This window comes from Elaeis guineensis, chromosome 16 (assembly GCF_000442705.2).
Source record: "Elaeis guineensis isolate ETL-2024a chromosome 16, EG11, whole genome shotgun sequence".
NCBI classification, from domain to species: domain Eukaryota; kingdom Viridiplantae; phylum Streptophyta; class Magnoliopsida; order Arecales; family Arecaceae; genus Elaeis; species Elaeis guineensis.
In genome coordinates, this window is record NC_026008.2 from 37803663 (window position 1) to 37819035 (window position 15373).

The following is a 15373-nucleotide window of genomic DNA, read 5'->3' on the forward strand; positions in this document are numbered from 1 at the left end:
TGGTCTCGACTCAACCTCGGAAACAAACAAGTATGAGGACCCTCATATCTTGTGATTTGAAAATATCCATATATTTTCAACAATGCAGCACGAAGCCTCCATTTACAATTTTGAACATTATCTGATGATGCGCATTGTATGGACCACAACTTTGAATGCGACTGAACTACATTGTATGTCCGATGCTTTATAATATGATAAAGATCAACAGCTCTCCTTACATAATCTTTACTCTCAAACATTAGACCTTTAGAAAATTCAGTCATCGAGGAGTCCCAAAACTGATAGTTAGAGTTCAATCTTCGACCAGCACTAATACAACCACCATCATCTGAATTTATATCATTAAAAAATTATGAAGATTCGTGCAAACGAGGTTGAGATTATCCCACATTAATATTAGACTGAACATCTTCATCATCATCTTGATCTTCACCATCATTATCTTGACTATTACCGTCCTCATCCATCCAATAGTCTTCATCTCCGCTTTCATCTGACTCAAAGTCTAGATTATCAGAATTTATTCCACCGCCTGTCCAGTCATCATTCCCTATATGAGTGTCGTCTTCTGCACTTACCACTACTTCTATCAAAGGAGAAGTCACTATAGTAAAAGACACAGGAGAAGTCACCATAAGACTTTGAATAATTGGACAACTAGGGTTGACAGTAATAAAATGTTGTTCTGCAAATATGGCCTCAATACTGTCGGTTTGCATCATAGGAGTTACGAAAGGCGAGGAAGGCCCAACAGTATTGTCTGCTTGGGTTAAAAGGTGACTATAGTATCCAAAGCTCGGTACATCTTTCTTTTCAATATATAATTCTAAAAATCGACAGTCTGAATATTTCAAAGGAAAGATCAGCATTTCTTCGACATCTTCGTCGTCATCAATTGGAACTAAGATATACTTGCTCTGCATTAACTGTCCCGATGGATTAGGAGATCTCCATTTCAATTTTATTTCATATTTCTCTTTGTCTACATGAATACTGCTGTATAAATGGTCCAATAATTCTTGACATGATAATGATGAAGATACTCTAATCATCTGATTTGCAGGGTGACTGTACTGCATCCAGTTTCGTCATTCTGTATCATGCCATCAAATACAATAGTACACGAATCCGAGTACTAGCTATTTTCTCAGAGAAATCTATGACAAAATCAAAATCAAAAAATTTAGTACTAGAAATTATTTTATCGTTTCAAAAGATTTACATGATAAATGCATCGTATCATCAACAAATAGGTATAGATAGGTCCTATCCCATTCGAAAATTGTATTAATTCTATAAGTTAATTACATTAATCAAATGATACGCAATAGGGACCGAAAAAAATTTCGACAGTATTTTTTCTTAGTTCTCCCCACACGGCTGAAAATGTGTGAAGAGAACTAAAAAAAAATACTGTCCGAAATTTTTTTCGAACCCTCTGCATATCGTTTGAATAATATAATTACCTACATAATTAAATGCAATTCTCAAACTGTCCAAACTAGACAATCAATTGATCCATATATATATTTTACGGTATCCGTACAAAAATATATAATCAAACATATATTTTATATGGATACCATAGAATATCCTACATTGGTCAACTAACAGGTCTACGGTTTCATGAAATACAATATATTTTAAAATTCTTAAATTAGGGTCGAATCAAATTTTAAATCAAATCCGAATCTAATAAGATAAAAATAAAAAATAATAAGATAAAAATAAAAAATAAAAAATTGAAATAGGAGGTGGGGGGCGCACGGGGCCGCCGTCGGGAGGCCACCATCGGTCGGCCGCCGTAGGGCCGTTGTCGATCATCGTTGCAAGGCTGCGTCGGGCCAAGGAAAGGGGGTGGGGGGGCGCGGCGACCGTGATGCCGCCAACAGGCCAAGGATGTGGGGGCGCAGGGCCGCGCGGGGCCGCCACCGGGGGTCCATCGCCTGTCAGTCGCTGCAGGGCCACGCGAGGCCACCACCGGGGGCCGCTGTCGGTCGACCGCTGCAGGGCCGTGCTGGGCCACCGCTGGGGGCCGCTGCCGGTCGGCCGCCGTAGGGCCACGCTGGGCCGTCGCCGGGGGGCCGCTGTAGGGCCGCTGCCGGTCGGTCGCAGCAGGGCAGCATGGGGCCACCGCTGGGGGGCCTTCACAAGGCTACTGCAGGACCGCGCGGGGCCGCCGTCGGTCGGCCGCCATAGGGCCACCGTCGGTCGGCCGCCGTCTGCCGACGAGGGGGGGCAGGTGGGGAGGGAGCAGCCGCCGCCTGCCCGCCATTGAGCCAAGGATGTGGAGGGGGGGTGGCATGCGGCACCACCGCCGGGGGGCAGCCGCTGACATGCCGTCGGCCGGCCGTCGCCTGCCGAGCAAGGGGGAAGGGCGCGGGGAGGGGTGGCCAAGCAAGGGGATGGGGCGGCCGGCCAAGGGAAGGGGAGGGGTGGGGCGGTCGCCGTCGGCCCACCGATGGGCCAATGACATGTGGGGGGCATGCGGGTCCGCCGCCGGCCGGCTGTTGCCGGTGGGCCAAGGAAAAGGAGAGAAGAGGGGAGAGAAGAGGGAGAGAAGAGAGGAAGAGGAAAAAGAGAAGAGGGAGCTCATCGTAGCCACCGGAGCTTGCCACCGTGCCGTCGGAGAGGAGAAGGAAGACGCTGGAGTTCGCCGCCAAGGTGAGTTCTGGTTCTGCTTTTTTTCTTTTTTTTTGGATCTTAAGCTGGTAAAACATCATGGGAGATGATGTTTTTAAAAATGCCATGGAAAATGGCATTTTTTAAAATATCATTTTCTATGATATTTTTTATTTTTTTTGAAATATTTTTTAAAATATTTTTAAAAAAAATTAATTTGATATGGAGATAGTAATTTGAAAAGATGATTTTTTTTTGAATTAAAATTAAAATTTTTATATTTTTTAGAATTTCAAATTATATTTTTTATTTTTTTGCCATTTTTTCTCTTTTAATGGTATTTTTTAATTTTTTAATTTTTTAAGGTATTTTTTTTCTTTTTTTGAGATATTTTTTTAAAAGAATTAATTTGAAATGGGGATAGTAATTTGAAATGATGATTTTTATTTGAATTAAAATTAAATTTTTTATTTATTTTAAAATTTTAAATTATAATTTTTATTTTTTCTCATTTTTTTCTCTTTTTTATGGTATTTTTTATTTTTTTAATTTTTTTGAGATATTTTTTTGGAGATATTTAAAAAAAATAAATTTGAAATGGGGATAGTAATTTGAAATGATAATTTTTATTTGAATTAAAGTTAAAATTTTTATTTTTTTTAAATTTAAAATTATAATTTTTATTTTTTATTATTTTTTATTATTTTTTACTCATTTTTTTATTTTTTATGGTATTTTTTATTTTTTTAGGTATTTTTTATCTTATTTGAGATATTTTATTAAAAAATTAATTTGAAATGGAGAAAGTAATTTGAAATGGTGATTTTTTTTTGATTTCAAATTCAAATTTTTATTTTTTTTTTTAAATTTAAAATTTTAATTTTTTTTTAATTTTTTTCTTATTTTTTTATGGTATTTTTTAGATACTTTTCCTTTTTTTGGGTATTTTATTAAAAAAATTAATTTGAAATGAGGAAAGTAATTTGAAACGATAATTTTTTTTAAATTCAAATTCAAATTTTTATTTTTTGATAATTTAAAATTTTAATTTTAATTTTTTTTATTTTTTATCATTTTTTTCTGTTTTTATGGTGTTTTTTTATTTTTTTAGATATATTTTTTTATTTTTTTGAAAAGTTAATTTAAAATGAGAAAAGTAATTTGAAATGATGATTTTTATTTGAATCAAAATCAAAATTATTATTTTTTTATAAATTTAAAATTATAATTTTTATTTATTTTTATTTTTTTTTGAAAGTAAATAATTAAAGTCACCATTTAAAATGGTATTTTTGAAAACACCATTTTCAATGGCGTTTTCAAAGTCGCCATTTAAAATGATGTTTTCAAAAATATCATTTCAAATCGTAATTTTTTTTTTTTTTTTGAGTCATCTATGTGGAGCAGAGAAGGTGGTGATTCGAAGACTATAAAACTCTATTTCAAATGATATTTTATAGATTTATATTATTTTTATAAATAAATTAAAAAATATATTATTTTGATAAATAATTTTTTTTTTAAATTACTTAGATAATAAACTCTTTGGATTCGTATACTATCAAAAATAAAAAATAAAAAATAAAAAATAAAAAGGAAAAATCTAATGAAAAAGAGGAGAAAGAGAGCCTAAAATGAGTTTGCACGGTTGGCAGGTCATCTTGAACCTATGCCTCCCTCTGTTCTGCCAAACCAAATTTATCCACCTCTCTACCGTGCAAATCACCTACTGACGAGGATCGGTCCCTTCATTTACTGGAGATAATTAACTGGCATGATTTCCCAGTGCACTAATCAACACCTCATGACAATTGTGTCCTTCAATTAGGATTGGGTATCCCAGTGCACTAATCAACACCTCATGAAAATTGTGTCCTTCAATTAGGATTGGGTATGAGTCGGATTCGATCAAATTAAAATAAAAATTTTATTTGATAGAATCTAATTAGATGAAAAAAAATTTAATCCACTGTCGATCATTTATCATGTATAAATCATTTAAAATCGAAGTGAATGATTTATAGCGGATTTGGATGGATTGTGTCAGTTTGAACTTCAATGTTGATCCAATATTGATTTTAAATTCAATATTGATCCACTTAAGTTTATTTATTTTTTTATCAATTTAATATAAAAAAAATTAAAATCTTTAGTATGAAATCTAAACGAAGTATCGAAGTCTAAATGATGCCATCTCAAAATGAAAATGAGTTTATGAAATATTAAATCGGCTGGATTCGATTTCATACGGATTAAAAACGTAAGAACCGAATCCGATCGTAAATAATCGATTTTTTATAAACTCTAATTTGATTCTATCCGATTTATATTTTTCAACCGATCAAAATCGATGTTTATTAAATCGAATTAGATAGATTTCTTCAAATTTTGATTATTTGCTTAGTCTTACCTCCAACGATGAACTTTTGGTTTTTAAACAACGTTCCGAGGCCGGAGTTGCCCGGCTCCTGTTGCAGTTGGAGCCGAAATCTACTGTAAACAAGATTTTTGGGAGAGGAACGTATGAAGCATAGTGGCACCTGCTTTCAACTAAATTACATTGTATTTTAGGTGAAGCATAGAATGAGAATTTATATAAAAAGTAGGGCTACTAAATTTATCGAAGCTACCATTCCTTTATTACAAGCTATAACCCTTTACCTGCATTGGATATCAAGGCAAGACTTGGATTCTTTCATCAACCAACATTCACTTCATAAGTAGACCAACCGAAGACAAACCATTCCAAAATCCATTCCCACGGCAAACGTCCTCGAAGTATCATCACAAACTCAATGTGGATGATGCCTACTATAATAGTGACCGAGCCTCCAATCCTTCAAGCTTGGAGAAGATACATCGTAGAATATCTTGATCAACAAATCCGGTAAAATCAAGAGACTCTAAAAGTTTTAAGAGATAGGTATATAATGGATGGATAGAAGTAAATTCTAATAGCTGAGCTTGCTGCCCATACTTTCATTCAGTGAGAAAACATATACATAACTAGAGCAACTGATTGAAGTACAAAGATATTGCAAGATATACAATGAACCACCACATTGCAGCATCATGAACAGACCTCATTCTATACTGAAAATCTATATCCACAGCAGCCAATTTTCTATACTGTAAATGCAAAATACCGCCTAAAATGCTACATTATCCTTTGCTCCAGTTTCATTTACAAAAGCACATGTTTATTCAAAATGTAAGGACATGAAAACTATCACAAAGCAAAAGTCAATAAGGACTTTTCATATGCTGATAAGAGGGCAACCAGAAGTTTATGGCCAATATAAGAACTTACATCAAAGTTCAGATGAAATATTTCTGAAACAAAAAGCTCAATTTGCACCGTGCTGGATCATATGGCACCTGAGCAACCAATGCTTCGGCTTGATCTAAGAGCTTACACCATAAACACGTATCCTTTCATCAATCTTGGTGTTGCAGCATGGGCAGCTCCTTTTACCCTTCTCATGGTCCTCGTTGCAATTGACACATACAACCAGATGAGCACATGGTAGGAAAAGAACAGACACATCATCCTTCAAACAGATCACGCAAACCCTGTCACGGTTCAGCTTTTGAGATGACTCCTGTGGTTTATTGAATCCAGTATGCATCTTTCCATTGCCTTCTTTCAATGCCTTCATTGCATCAGCATCTCCTGAGTTCGGAGAATTGAAGGCTAGATTATTCACCTGGGTTGAAGCTGCAGTTGCTTGGAGACGGGAAAGTTCTTCTTCGAGCCTTTGAATGTCATCCTTGTGGCGCTGAAAATCTAATTCAATTTTCCGCTGCAATGCCTCTTGTCTTCTCTTGGTGTTAATCTCAGCAGCTTCTCTGGCTCTACGTGCCTCCTCAGCTTGTGCGGTGGCTTGTTCTCTAAGCTTTATTTCACGTTTCCATTTTGCCTGCAAGTCATAAATTATTTGAAAGGTGGAAATTTCGGCATCCCCAAAAAGCTGGAGTTTTTTCATCACTGCATCCATAGGAACAGGAGTAGATGCCATGCACCTACTTTTTGCACCTAGGGATGCAAATTCCATACACCAAGTATTCATATCAAAGAATGCACATATCATTTAGGTTCTGGATGAGGCCAGAGTGGCCCTTGTCAGAAACAGGAATAATTTTATGCTGGCCTGTACTCTTACTGCAAGAAGGCCTAAGAGTTTGGGAGGAAAGAACAGAACAGATAATTTGGACAGATTTTACCAAAGATGGGAAGGAAACAGCAAAATTTAGGTACCTGATTTCAAACACAGATGATTGAATAAAGTTTACTAGTTACTAGTTCAATGCAAAATAAGCATCATATATATGGTCAAATAAAAAGGTCCAATTATTAGAATGCTTCTAGCACAATCCATAATGAGTATAATCCACTATAATGAAGATAGATCCCTATTAATATGATCTTCTTGTGATGTTTGTATCAGCAGTTCAATAGAAGCTTAGTGTAGCAGCCAACGGGAAAAGGGAAAAACAAAAGCAACATTATAATTGGCATCAAGCAAGATAGCTAGGAAAAAACAAAGAACTCAAACGTGTCCTTTTCCATTTAACCATCCCTCAATCTTATTTGATAAATTGTCAGGATTTGAAATCCATAACAAAAACAAAAGCATTATTGGAAAATTTCGATCCAACTAACTATGCCACTGTAGGCCTAGGACTAGAATATTGAAAATCTATATTTTCAGATAGACCCCCAGGCCAATGTCAAAAGTTGGATCAAATCCAGCCAACTCAACTAGAAGCTAGATTAATTGAACTTGATACCCGTTGAATTTCACAAGGTTCAAACATCTTCTTCCCCACTATTTAAAGAATTAGGGCAAGTTATGTGCCAATGCTACTAAACATCAGCCAGCATCATCAGCTTACATCCTTTCAAAAGCCACATAAATATCCACCACTCATCATCGACTATTCAATCTCATTCCAAAAAGGTTGTTCTAATACTGTAAAAACAGTCTAATAGTAGGATTGCTTCCATGTACACATGCCTTTGGAAGTCCATAAATCCAATTTTGACATCCTACCTAATATCAATCTCTAACTTCCTTTGAAAAAGAACATCACAACATGATTAAAAGCACCATCTCAACAATGATAAGCAAAAGCAATTCTACAGCATGTTCATTTCATCTTGCCAGCAATCACTTGCTGAGCATGGGATAACTACAGCATGCAGAAACAATGAATTCCAGGAATACTGGATGGAGAACTAATAAATCTAGACTTGTTTCAAGAAGCAATCTGATTCAAATGGATATCTATGATAGTTGTGAACTCCCATCAGAATAGGAAATTCAATGAACATCTAATGAAGAAAAGATACACATTAGCATTCATGTCAAGTTTTTCTTTTCTTTTCTTTTTTTTTTTTTTGAGATCGGGAGGGAGTAATCCCCACCTTTTAGCAAGCATGTCAAGTCTTTTATAACAAGGTGCAACCACAAAGGAACAACGATGGCTTCAATATTTGAGATATCCAAAGTAGGAGCTGTACTCTTGCTTGGTAAACTAAAAACTAGCGCATATTGCAACATGCATCCATGTTGATGCATGCCAGTTGGCACATATCATGGTGAATGGGCATACAGCGGTATCACGGTACAGTCCCGATTTAACTTAAGTTTCATCTATACATGTTGATTGTACACTCTAGGCCTAAATTGTACACACATACACACACACACACACAGAGGTGGTGTCATGATCTTGTCACCAGCCAAATAACGTGAGTCTGAATTCCACTTAACCATTTGAACTGCATAAAAATGTATGAACCAATTATAACTCAAAAGAACCTATTTGCTACAATTGCTTCAACCACCATAATGCATGAGGATATCATTTATGCATCAAACACTCATCCACCCATGATCTTTAGAAATGGTACAACCTCCAAATAGGGATCCTAAGTGCACTTCAACAAGAATCCAGCAAGGATATTGTAGATTATAGAGAATGAAATGCCTTAATCCTTGAGCACTTCTGAAAAGACATACCAAAAATCCAGCCCAACCATCTGCATACAGAACTCATTATCCAATCGACATTTTCATAGCCTTTCCTAGATCAAGCAAATGCAGTTACAAATCCAAATACACTCATAAACAAAAAGAATAACTTTCCAAATGAATCTCGCACTAGCAGTGCCATTCTAATTCAATGGAATTGCATGCTGATGAACTTGGGAAGTAAAGGATGAGTGCACATCTGGGCATTTTGTAAATTTAATAAAAGTTTATATTAAAATTTTGAAGTTTATCAGCCGATTCTCTAAACATAAAGGTAATAAGTGTTGGGTCTAGAATGAAGTACCTAAAATATGTTTCTATCAATGATCAACCAAAGAAAAATGATAAAGAAGAAATACATTAGGCGTTGGGCTTTTCACCTTCATCCAAAAGGAGAAGTCCTTATTCTCCCAAACTCCAGCTCAGTCTTAAGATCTTGAAACCCAATGCATGATGTTTCTTTTTAACTCTAGTCCCTTGCTCTATGTCTCCAAATGCATTCTTCCATCTTCCTTCATATTAATCCCTAACACAATCCAATCTAGTTGCATGATTTACCACAGAAATCACAATCTGTAACCTTTGCAATGATGCTCCTGCAGCTCCAACTTCTATCTGAGATCATATAGAAAAGCATTCTTATGCAAAATTCTAAGACCTACATGTCTGAGCTACATGTTCATTAATCCACTTTTGTGCAATTCCAAATTAAGAATAACTATTAAATGTTTGAAAAAGAAATAACCTGAAAGAGACCGAAATAAACAAGATGGGCATCATGAGGAGAAATAAGCCTCCTTGCACTACAAAGTATAAACCTATCATTCTGAACAAAGCAGGTTCACCTGAAACTGAGCTGGGAAAATAAATTATTCACCAGATTAAAAAGGAAAACATTATTCATGCTCCCTTACAAAGGAAGATAACTTATCATCTGCATCGAGTATAATGCTCCCATCTTTGTTTCAACAGAGAAGTGAATTAGAAAAATTATTAATATCATCTCCAACATTCAAAGGTTCAATTTGAAGTTTTATAGAGTCTTTAAGGTCCATCTATGTACCTATGCTTATGCCCCCTTCTAGTCATGTGATAAATCTGTATATAACACAGTGAACACTCCAAGAACATCACACAGATCCCTGCTTGTCATATTTGACCATTTTCACTGGGCATTTTGATCTGTCCTACAATTCTTGTTTGAGTTCAGCCACCTATAAAGCATTACAAAGAAGATGATATGCTAATCAGTGAAATAGAAGTATGGATACAATACGAGAGCACAAACACCACTATTCATTGTATAGTATATTTATGAAGAAATCAAAGTTATAAGCTATATAGAAATAGAAGAAAATTTGTCCAGAGTTTAACCTTTGCTTACCTCAGTTTCTTTTGTTGCCACCCTGACTTCAGCCAATTTCCGCTCTGTTTCAGCAATCTTCCTCTTCTCCTCAGCAATCTCCTGCTGAATCTTTTCTCTCTGCTTCTCCCATGCCTGTACCTTCTTCAGCAATTTCTTCTCCTTCCTCGCCGCCTGCAGGCACATCCTTGCAGACTCCGATGCACTCAGCTCTGATGCCTCCACCTCAGCCCGTATCTCCGCATTCTCAGTCTCGAGCCTACGGACAGCAGCATTCGCAAGATCCACCTGCCCACTCGCCTTCTTCAGCGCATTCTCCATCTCAGTCAGCCGTTTCAACGTCGCATCCTCCAGCCCCTGCTTCCCCTTCTTTAGGTGCTGGTTCTCCTCGCGCTCCATCCTCAATGTCCTCAGCTCAATTAGGTCATTGCTCAGCTTCCGAGCGGCCTGCAGCCCAGTCTTCTGAGCCCACTCCTTCCGCTCCTTCACCTGACCCTCAAGTTCCCTAATCTGGCGAACAAGATCCAAAATCATCTCCTTTTTATGGTCCTCAGCCCCATCCGGTGACTTCCCCTCCTCATCAAGGCTCATCGCCTCCAATCCCTTCAGCACGGAGTCCACAAGATCCTCTCCGGCGTCATCCCCCGCCTCAACAGCAGCGGCAGATCCATCCCCCTGCGGCTGCTCTGAGGACGACGACCCCGAGGCGACCTCGGCCCTCTGCCGTGCCACCGATGCATTGGCATTCCGCCTCATGGCAGACCTCACGGAGGGTGGAAGATCGGCGCTCCCGCCGCCTCGCTCCGCCATATGGAATTCGCAGAGGCCGGTCGTTGGCGGCGCATAGTCGGCGCCGCAAGCAGCGCTGCAGCCGGTGGCGGTGACGGGGGTGGGGGCGGGGTAGGGGGGAGCGGGGATATCGATGGTACTCGCGCGACCCACGTGGAGGTCGCTCATCAGAAGGCACCACATGGCGTCCCCCCGCGTGAGATGGGGGCGAACTTGTTGGAGAAGACACACCATCCCGGCGAGGGAGTACTCCTGTAGGTGGCGGAGATCGGTGAACCCCTTCGCCGGGAGGCCGCCGGCGCCGTCGCAATGCCCGGTCGCCGCCAGCGACGAGTTGAGGTGTTCCATGGCGTTCTGGAGGATGTTTGAGAGAACATCCATGGATCCATAGCAGTGCCCACTGCAGAGCACCGCCCGGAGCGCCACCTCCTCGTCGTACCCGAGTGTGACCAGCCGGTTGAGCGCCTCCCGATAGACCAGGTCGAGATTTTTGAGGAGAAGCTCCTCGAGCTGCTCCTCCGTGCAATAGCCCCACCCGTTGTCGTCGTACGCACCGCTAGGGTTAGCGTTAGGGTTAGAGATCGGATGCCCGATCCCGGGATCGCCGTCGGCAAGGACGGGGGAAGGGGAGGGGTAGGAGAAAGAGGAGGACGCCGGCGAGGGGCCGGCGGAGGGGCCGCTGGAGGAGGAGGGCTGGTGCTTGACGGCGTGACGGGCCTTACGGCCGCTGCGGGCGGATCGGTCCCTCGCGTTGCTGCCCATCAGAGGCGGCGGCGGCGGGTAGGTGGGGGAAGGGGCGGGGGGGAGGTGGCTCTGGGGTGCGGAGGGAGAGCGAGGACGGGTTGAGATTTGAGAGCAAAGAGGCGACAGGCGGGGCGTCGCGCTAGCGAAGAGCAGGCCGAGGGGCGCTCAAAAGCTTGAGCCAACGAGTGGAGTGGCCGGAGGTTTGAGCCCAATTCGATTCAAAATACATAACGCTTAAAATTTGACTCAGAATTGATTGAACCTTGTACTTAATTTTTTTTAAATTATAAATAATATTTGAGATCAACTTGATTAGAAATGAAAGTGATATGGATAATATTCATCTAGATTTATTTTCATATTCGAAACTATCTGGATACGGATAAAATTTTGAGGATCTGATTAATATCCATATGTATATCTATATCAATAAAAAAAAAACTGAATATAGATATTGATAAGCAACTATCCAATCCATATCCAGATATCTGAATCCATTTTCAACTTTATATAATTTTATATAATATTTATTAATTTTTATAAAAAATATACAACTATATAAACATACTATTAACTGGATTTATTATCTGTTTAGTAATATTTTTGACTTTGTAGTTATAAAATTTAATTATCTAACTTATATCCATAATTATATCTATATTTTCAGTATCTAAATTGTATCATATCCATTTAAAATAAATAAAGATATAAACTTTTACATCCGAATGATATCTGTATCCATATCTGTATTTATATTCGTCAAACAAAATAAATATGGATATGGATATGCTGGTGTCTAATCTGTAATCGATATGGTTTTAGCCCCACGCTCGCCTCAACTCGAATATTAATCAAGTTATATTCGAGCTCGAGTTTGAACTTGAATTTAAATCTGGATCATAATAAAAATAAATATGATTAGTATAAAATAAAATATTACATTATATTTCTAAAATATTAAATTATGATATATATTATAAATAAAATATAATATTATTAAAAATATATATATTTGGCTAGGCTCAGAAGTTCTCGAGCCAAATATTTTGCTACTCGTGCTCTACTCAAACTCAAATAGTTTGTGAGTTGCTTGGCTCATTTACATCTTTAGGAAGAAAGGCTAATCGAGATTAATAAACCCATATAATACCCTATTATTATTATGATTATTAAATGTGGGATTATAACAATCATCTCCATCCAATCTTGGGGTGATAGTTGACTTCTACTTGAGAGAAAGGGCAGCCATAGTTCAGGTCCTATTTGATCCTATCGGATCCTTCTTAAATCCTAATATCTCTTAATGAGAGCTCTACATGATGAATGAAGGTTGTGATGTACAGTGGATGTAGTCCCTAGTACCACTTATCGTAGACTTATAGCCTAAAAGTTCAAGCTATTAAGAGGAGGATCAGTGCAGGCTAATAAACTAATGTGGCATCTCTTTTATCTGTCAACGTAGGACTTTGACATTAGAGAGGCCTCGTGGAAGCCCTATGCCGAGGGGGTGGAGACAGGATAATGATGGAGGGGCCTAGATGTTGAACCGGTCGATTTAGCTATGAAGTGGATGGATGGTGGATGATGGAGATGGTAGAGGAGCCATGTTTAGCTGGGTTTGGCAAGTATCGAAGAGTTTAGGCCTGGCCTGTTGGTTCCATTGTTGGAGGAATTGATTTGAAGCATAATAAAATGAGTTAGGTTATGGCAATGGTTGCAATAGCAGTAGGAGTGGTGGCAGTGGCTGTGGCATTTGATGGTGGCAATGAAGATAAGATGTTGTGATAGCAAGAAATTATAGTAAGATATAGATTGCAAATATGAGCAATAGTGGTCATTGAGAAAGGTGGTGGAAGGAGATTTTGTGTGCCCATGTGTGTTAGTAGACTTAGTAGAAGAGGCGACACTACTACAAAATAGGATTAGGACAGCGATTGAAAACCGTTGTCATAGTCCAAAAAACTGCTGCCATAGCCTACGGCAGCGATTAGACAACTATTGCCATTGTGTCCGTCACTGTAGGCCTATGACAATAATTTTTTAGGATACGACGGCGGTTTTGTCAACCACTGCCATAAAAAGATATGGCACCGATTTTGTAACCACTGCTATATCAACAGCTACCATAGAAGCTATGGCAGTGGTTGTCCAACCGCTACCGTATATCTATAGCAACGGTTATCCAACTGCTGCCCTAGATACTATGGCAGCGGTTGGCAAACTGTTGCCATAGCCTTTCACCGGTCAAGAAGATTGGTAGATAACGGATGGTGGCCAATCGGTGGGAGGGGTAGCCACTGACAGTTGGGCCCATCGAGGGCGGCAGTGATTGCCGACGGTTAGTGGCAGCGGTGAGCGGTGGGCGGCAAGTGATGGTGGCAGCCGATGAGCGGCTACCGACGGTCGGGGGCGGTGACGATGGGGGCGAGCAGGAGCGGTGGGTGGTTGACTAGTTAAGTCATTATATACAGGCTATTCATTTCTTCCACAATCGATATGAGATTATTACGATCAACCATAGATTGGACCTATGGTAGCGATTACCGATAACCACTGCCATAGGTCAAGCAGCGGTTACCGATAACTGCTGCCATAGGAGGCGAGCAGGAGCGGTGGATAGTTGATTACTTAAGTCATTATATACAGGCTATTCATTTTTTCCACAATCGATATGGGACTATTACGATCAACCATAGGTTGGACCTATGGCAGCGGTTACCGATAACCACTGCCATAGGTCAGGTAGCGATTATCGATAACAGCTGCCATAGGTTGACCTATGACAGCGATTATCGGTAACTGCTGTTGTAGGTCCAGTCTATGGCAGCAGTTAGTGATAACCACTGCCATAGGTAGAAATATGATAGCGGTTATACCTAACTACTACCATAAGTAGATATGGCAGCAGTTAGTAAACTACTGTCATAGATCTATAGCAGCGGTTATTAGCAACCGCTACTATAGAGATAGAATATAAATTTTTTTATATTATTCTCTAAATATGATATTATTTTAAAATTTAAAATTCATCTTCATCGTTTATTATCTAAATAATTATCGTTAGAGTATCATCATAAAAGACCGTCTCGATCCGACAGCTCTAGATATGTCAATCATTAAAAATTGATTTCGATAGTCACGAATGATCGCTGATGATTTGATAGATAGAGACTATCGATGGATCTGAAAATTTGTAACAATGATTTCAGTGATATTTATATTACACTATCAAAATTTTATTTTAATCGGATATCATTATCATGGTCAATTTAGCACGGGATGATTTGAAAATGAGTGATGAAAAGGTCAAACGGTATCCGATTATAAGATAATTTTTTAAATAAATGATCTTTGCTACTATTTTGATCGTTTGTATGGTGATGATCATAAAATTTAAATCGTGCATATATGAATGATCTAAAACTATATGTCGTTTGCTACTCATTCTTAAATTTTTTAGGTAATTATAGTTGTACTTTTATAAGATGTTCTCAAGTGGATTTCAACATATACGTATAATTTGAATTTATGATCATCATCATACAAATAATTAAAGTACTAAAAAAGATCATTTATCCAAAAAATCATCTCAATCGGATGTTGATTGGCCTTATGATCACTCGTTTTTCATTTAACGGCCAAAATCATTTCATATTAAATTGATCATGCTAATGTTGTTCGATTGAAATGAGATTTTGATAGTGTGTTACAAATATCATCGAGATCATCATCATAAATTTTCGGACCCATTGATAGTCTTTATCTATCAGATCATCATGCCATCGTTCGTGACTGTTGAAATTGAATCTTAATA

The 15373-nt window shown here is 38.6% G+C and overlaps 1 protein-coding gene across 5 annotated transcripts; it reads right to left on the reverse strand.

The window, feature by feature from the left end:
- Positions 1-5731: 5731 nt before the first annotated feature.
- Positions 5732-11760, reverse strand: LOC105059582 (MND1-interacting protein 1). Of its 5 annotated transcripts, none has more exons than XR_012137440.1 (5): positions 10048-11760; positions 9727-9877; positions 9409-9514; positions 9044-9278; positions 6409-6545 (listed from the first exon to the last, which is right to left on the reverse strand). XR_012137440.1 is itself a non-coding variant. In XM_010942921.3 (2 exons), exons 1-2 carry the CDS (start codon positions 11575-11577, stop codon positions 6030-6032), a joined length of 2046 nt encoding a protein of 681 aa, XP_010941223.1. In that variant the 5' UTR covers positions 11578-11755; the 3' UTR covers positions 5732-6029. The 5 variants fall into 5 exon arrangements, 1 of the variants encoding a protein (XP_010941223.1); XR_012137441.1 differs by having other exon boundaries at positions 9409-9519; XR_012137439.1 differs by having other exon boundaries at positions 9409-9877.
- Between the last annotated feature and the right edge of the window lie 3613 nt (positions 11761-15373).

What these genes read in the sequence shown, in the direction of transcription:
- LOC105059582 (XM_010942921.3), bottom strand. Translation starts at nt 11,577, where the DNA reads ATGGGCAGCAACGCGAGGGACCGATCCGCCCGCAGCGGCCGTAAGGCC. An exon ending in TGGCAACAAAAGAAACTGAG is followed by an intron (nt 6,546 to 10,047) that starts GTAAGCAAAGGT and finishes TATGACTTGCAG; the next exon opens with GCAAAATGGAAACGTGAAAT.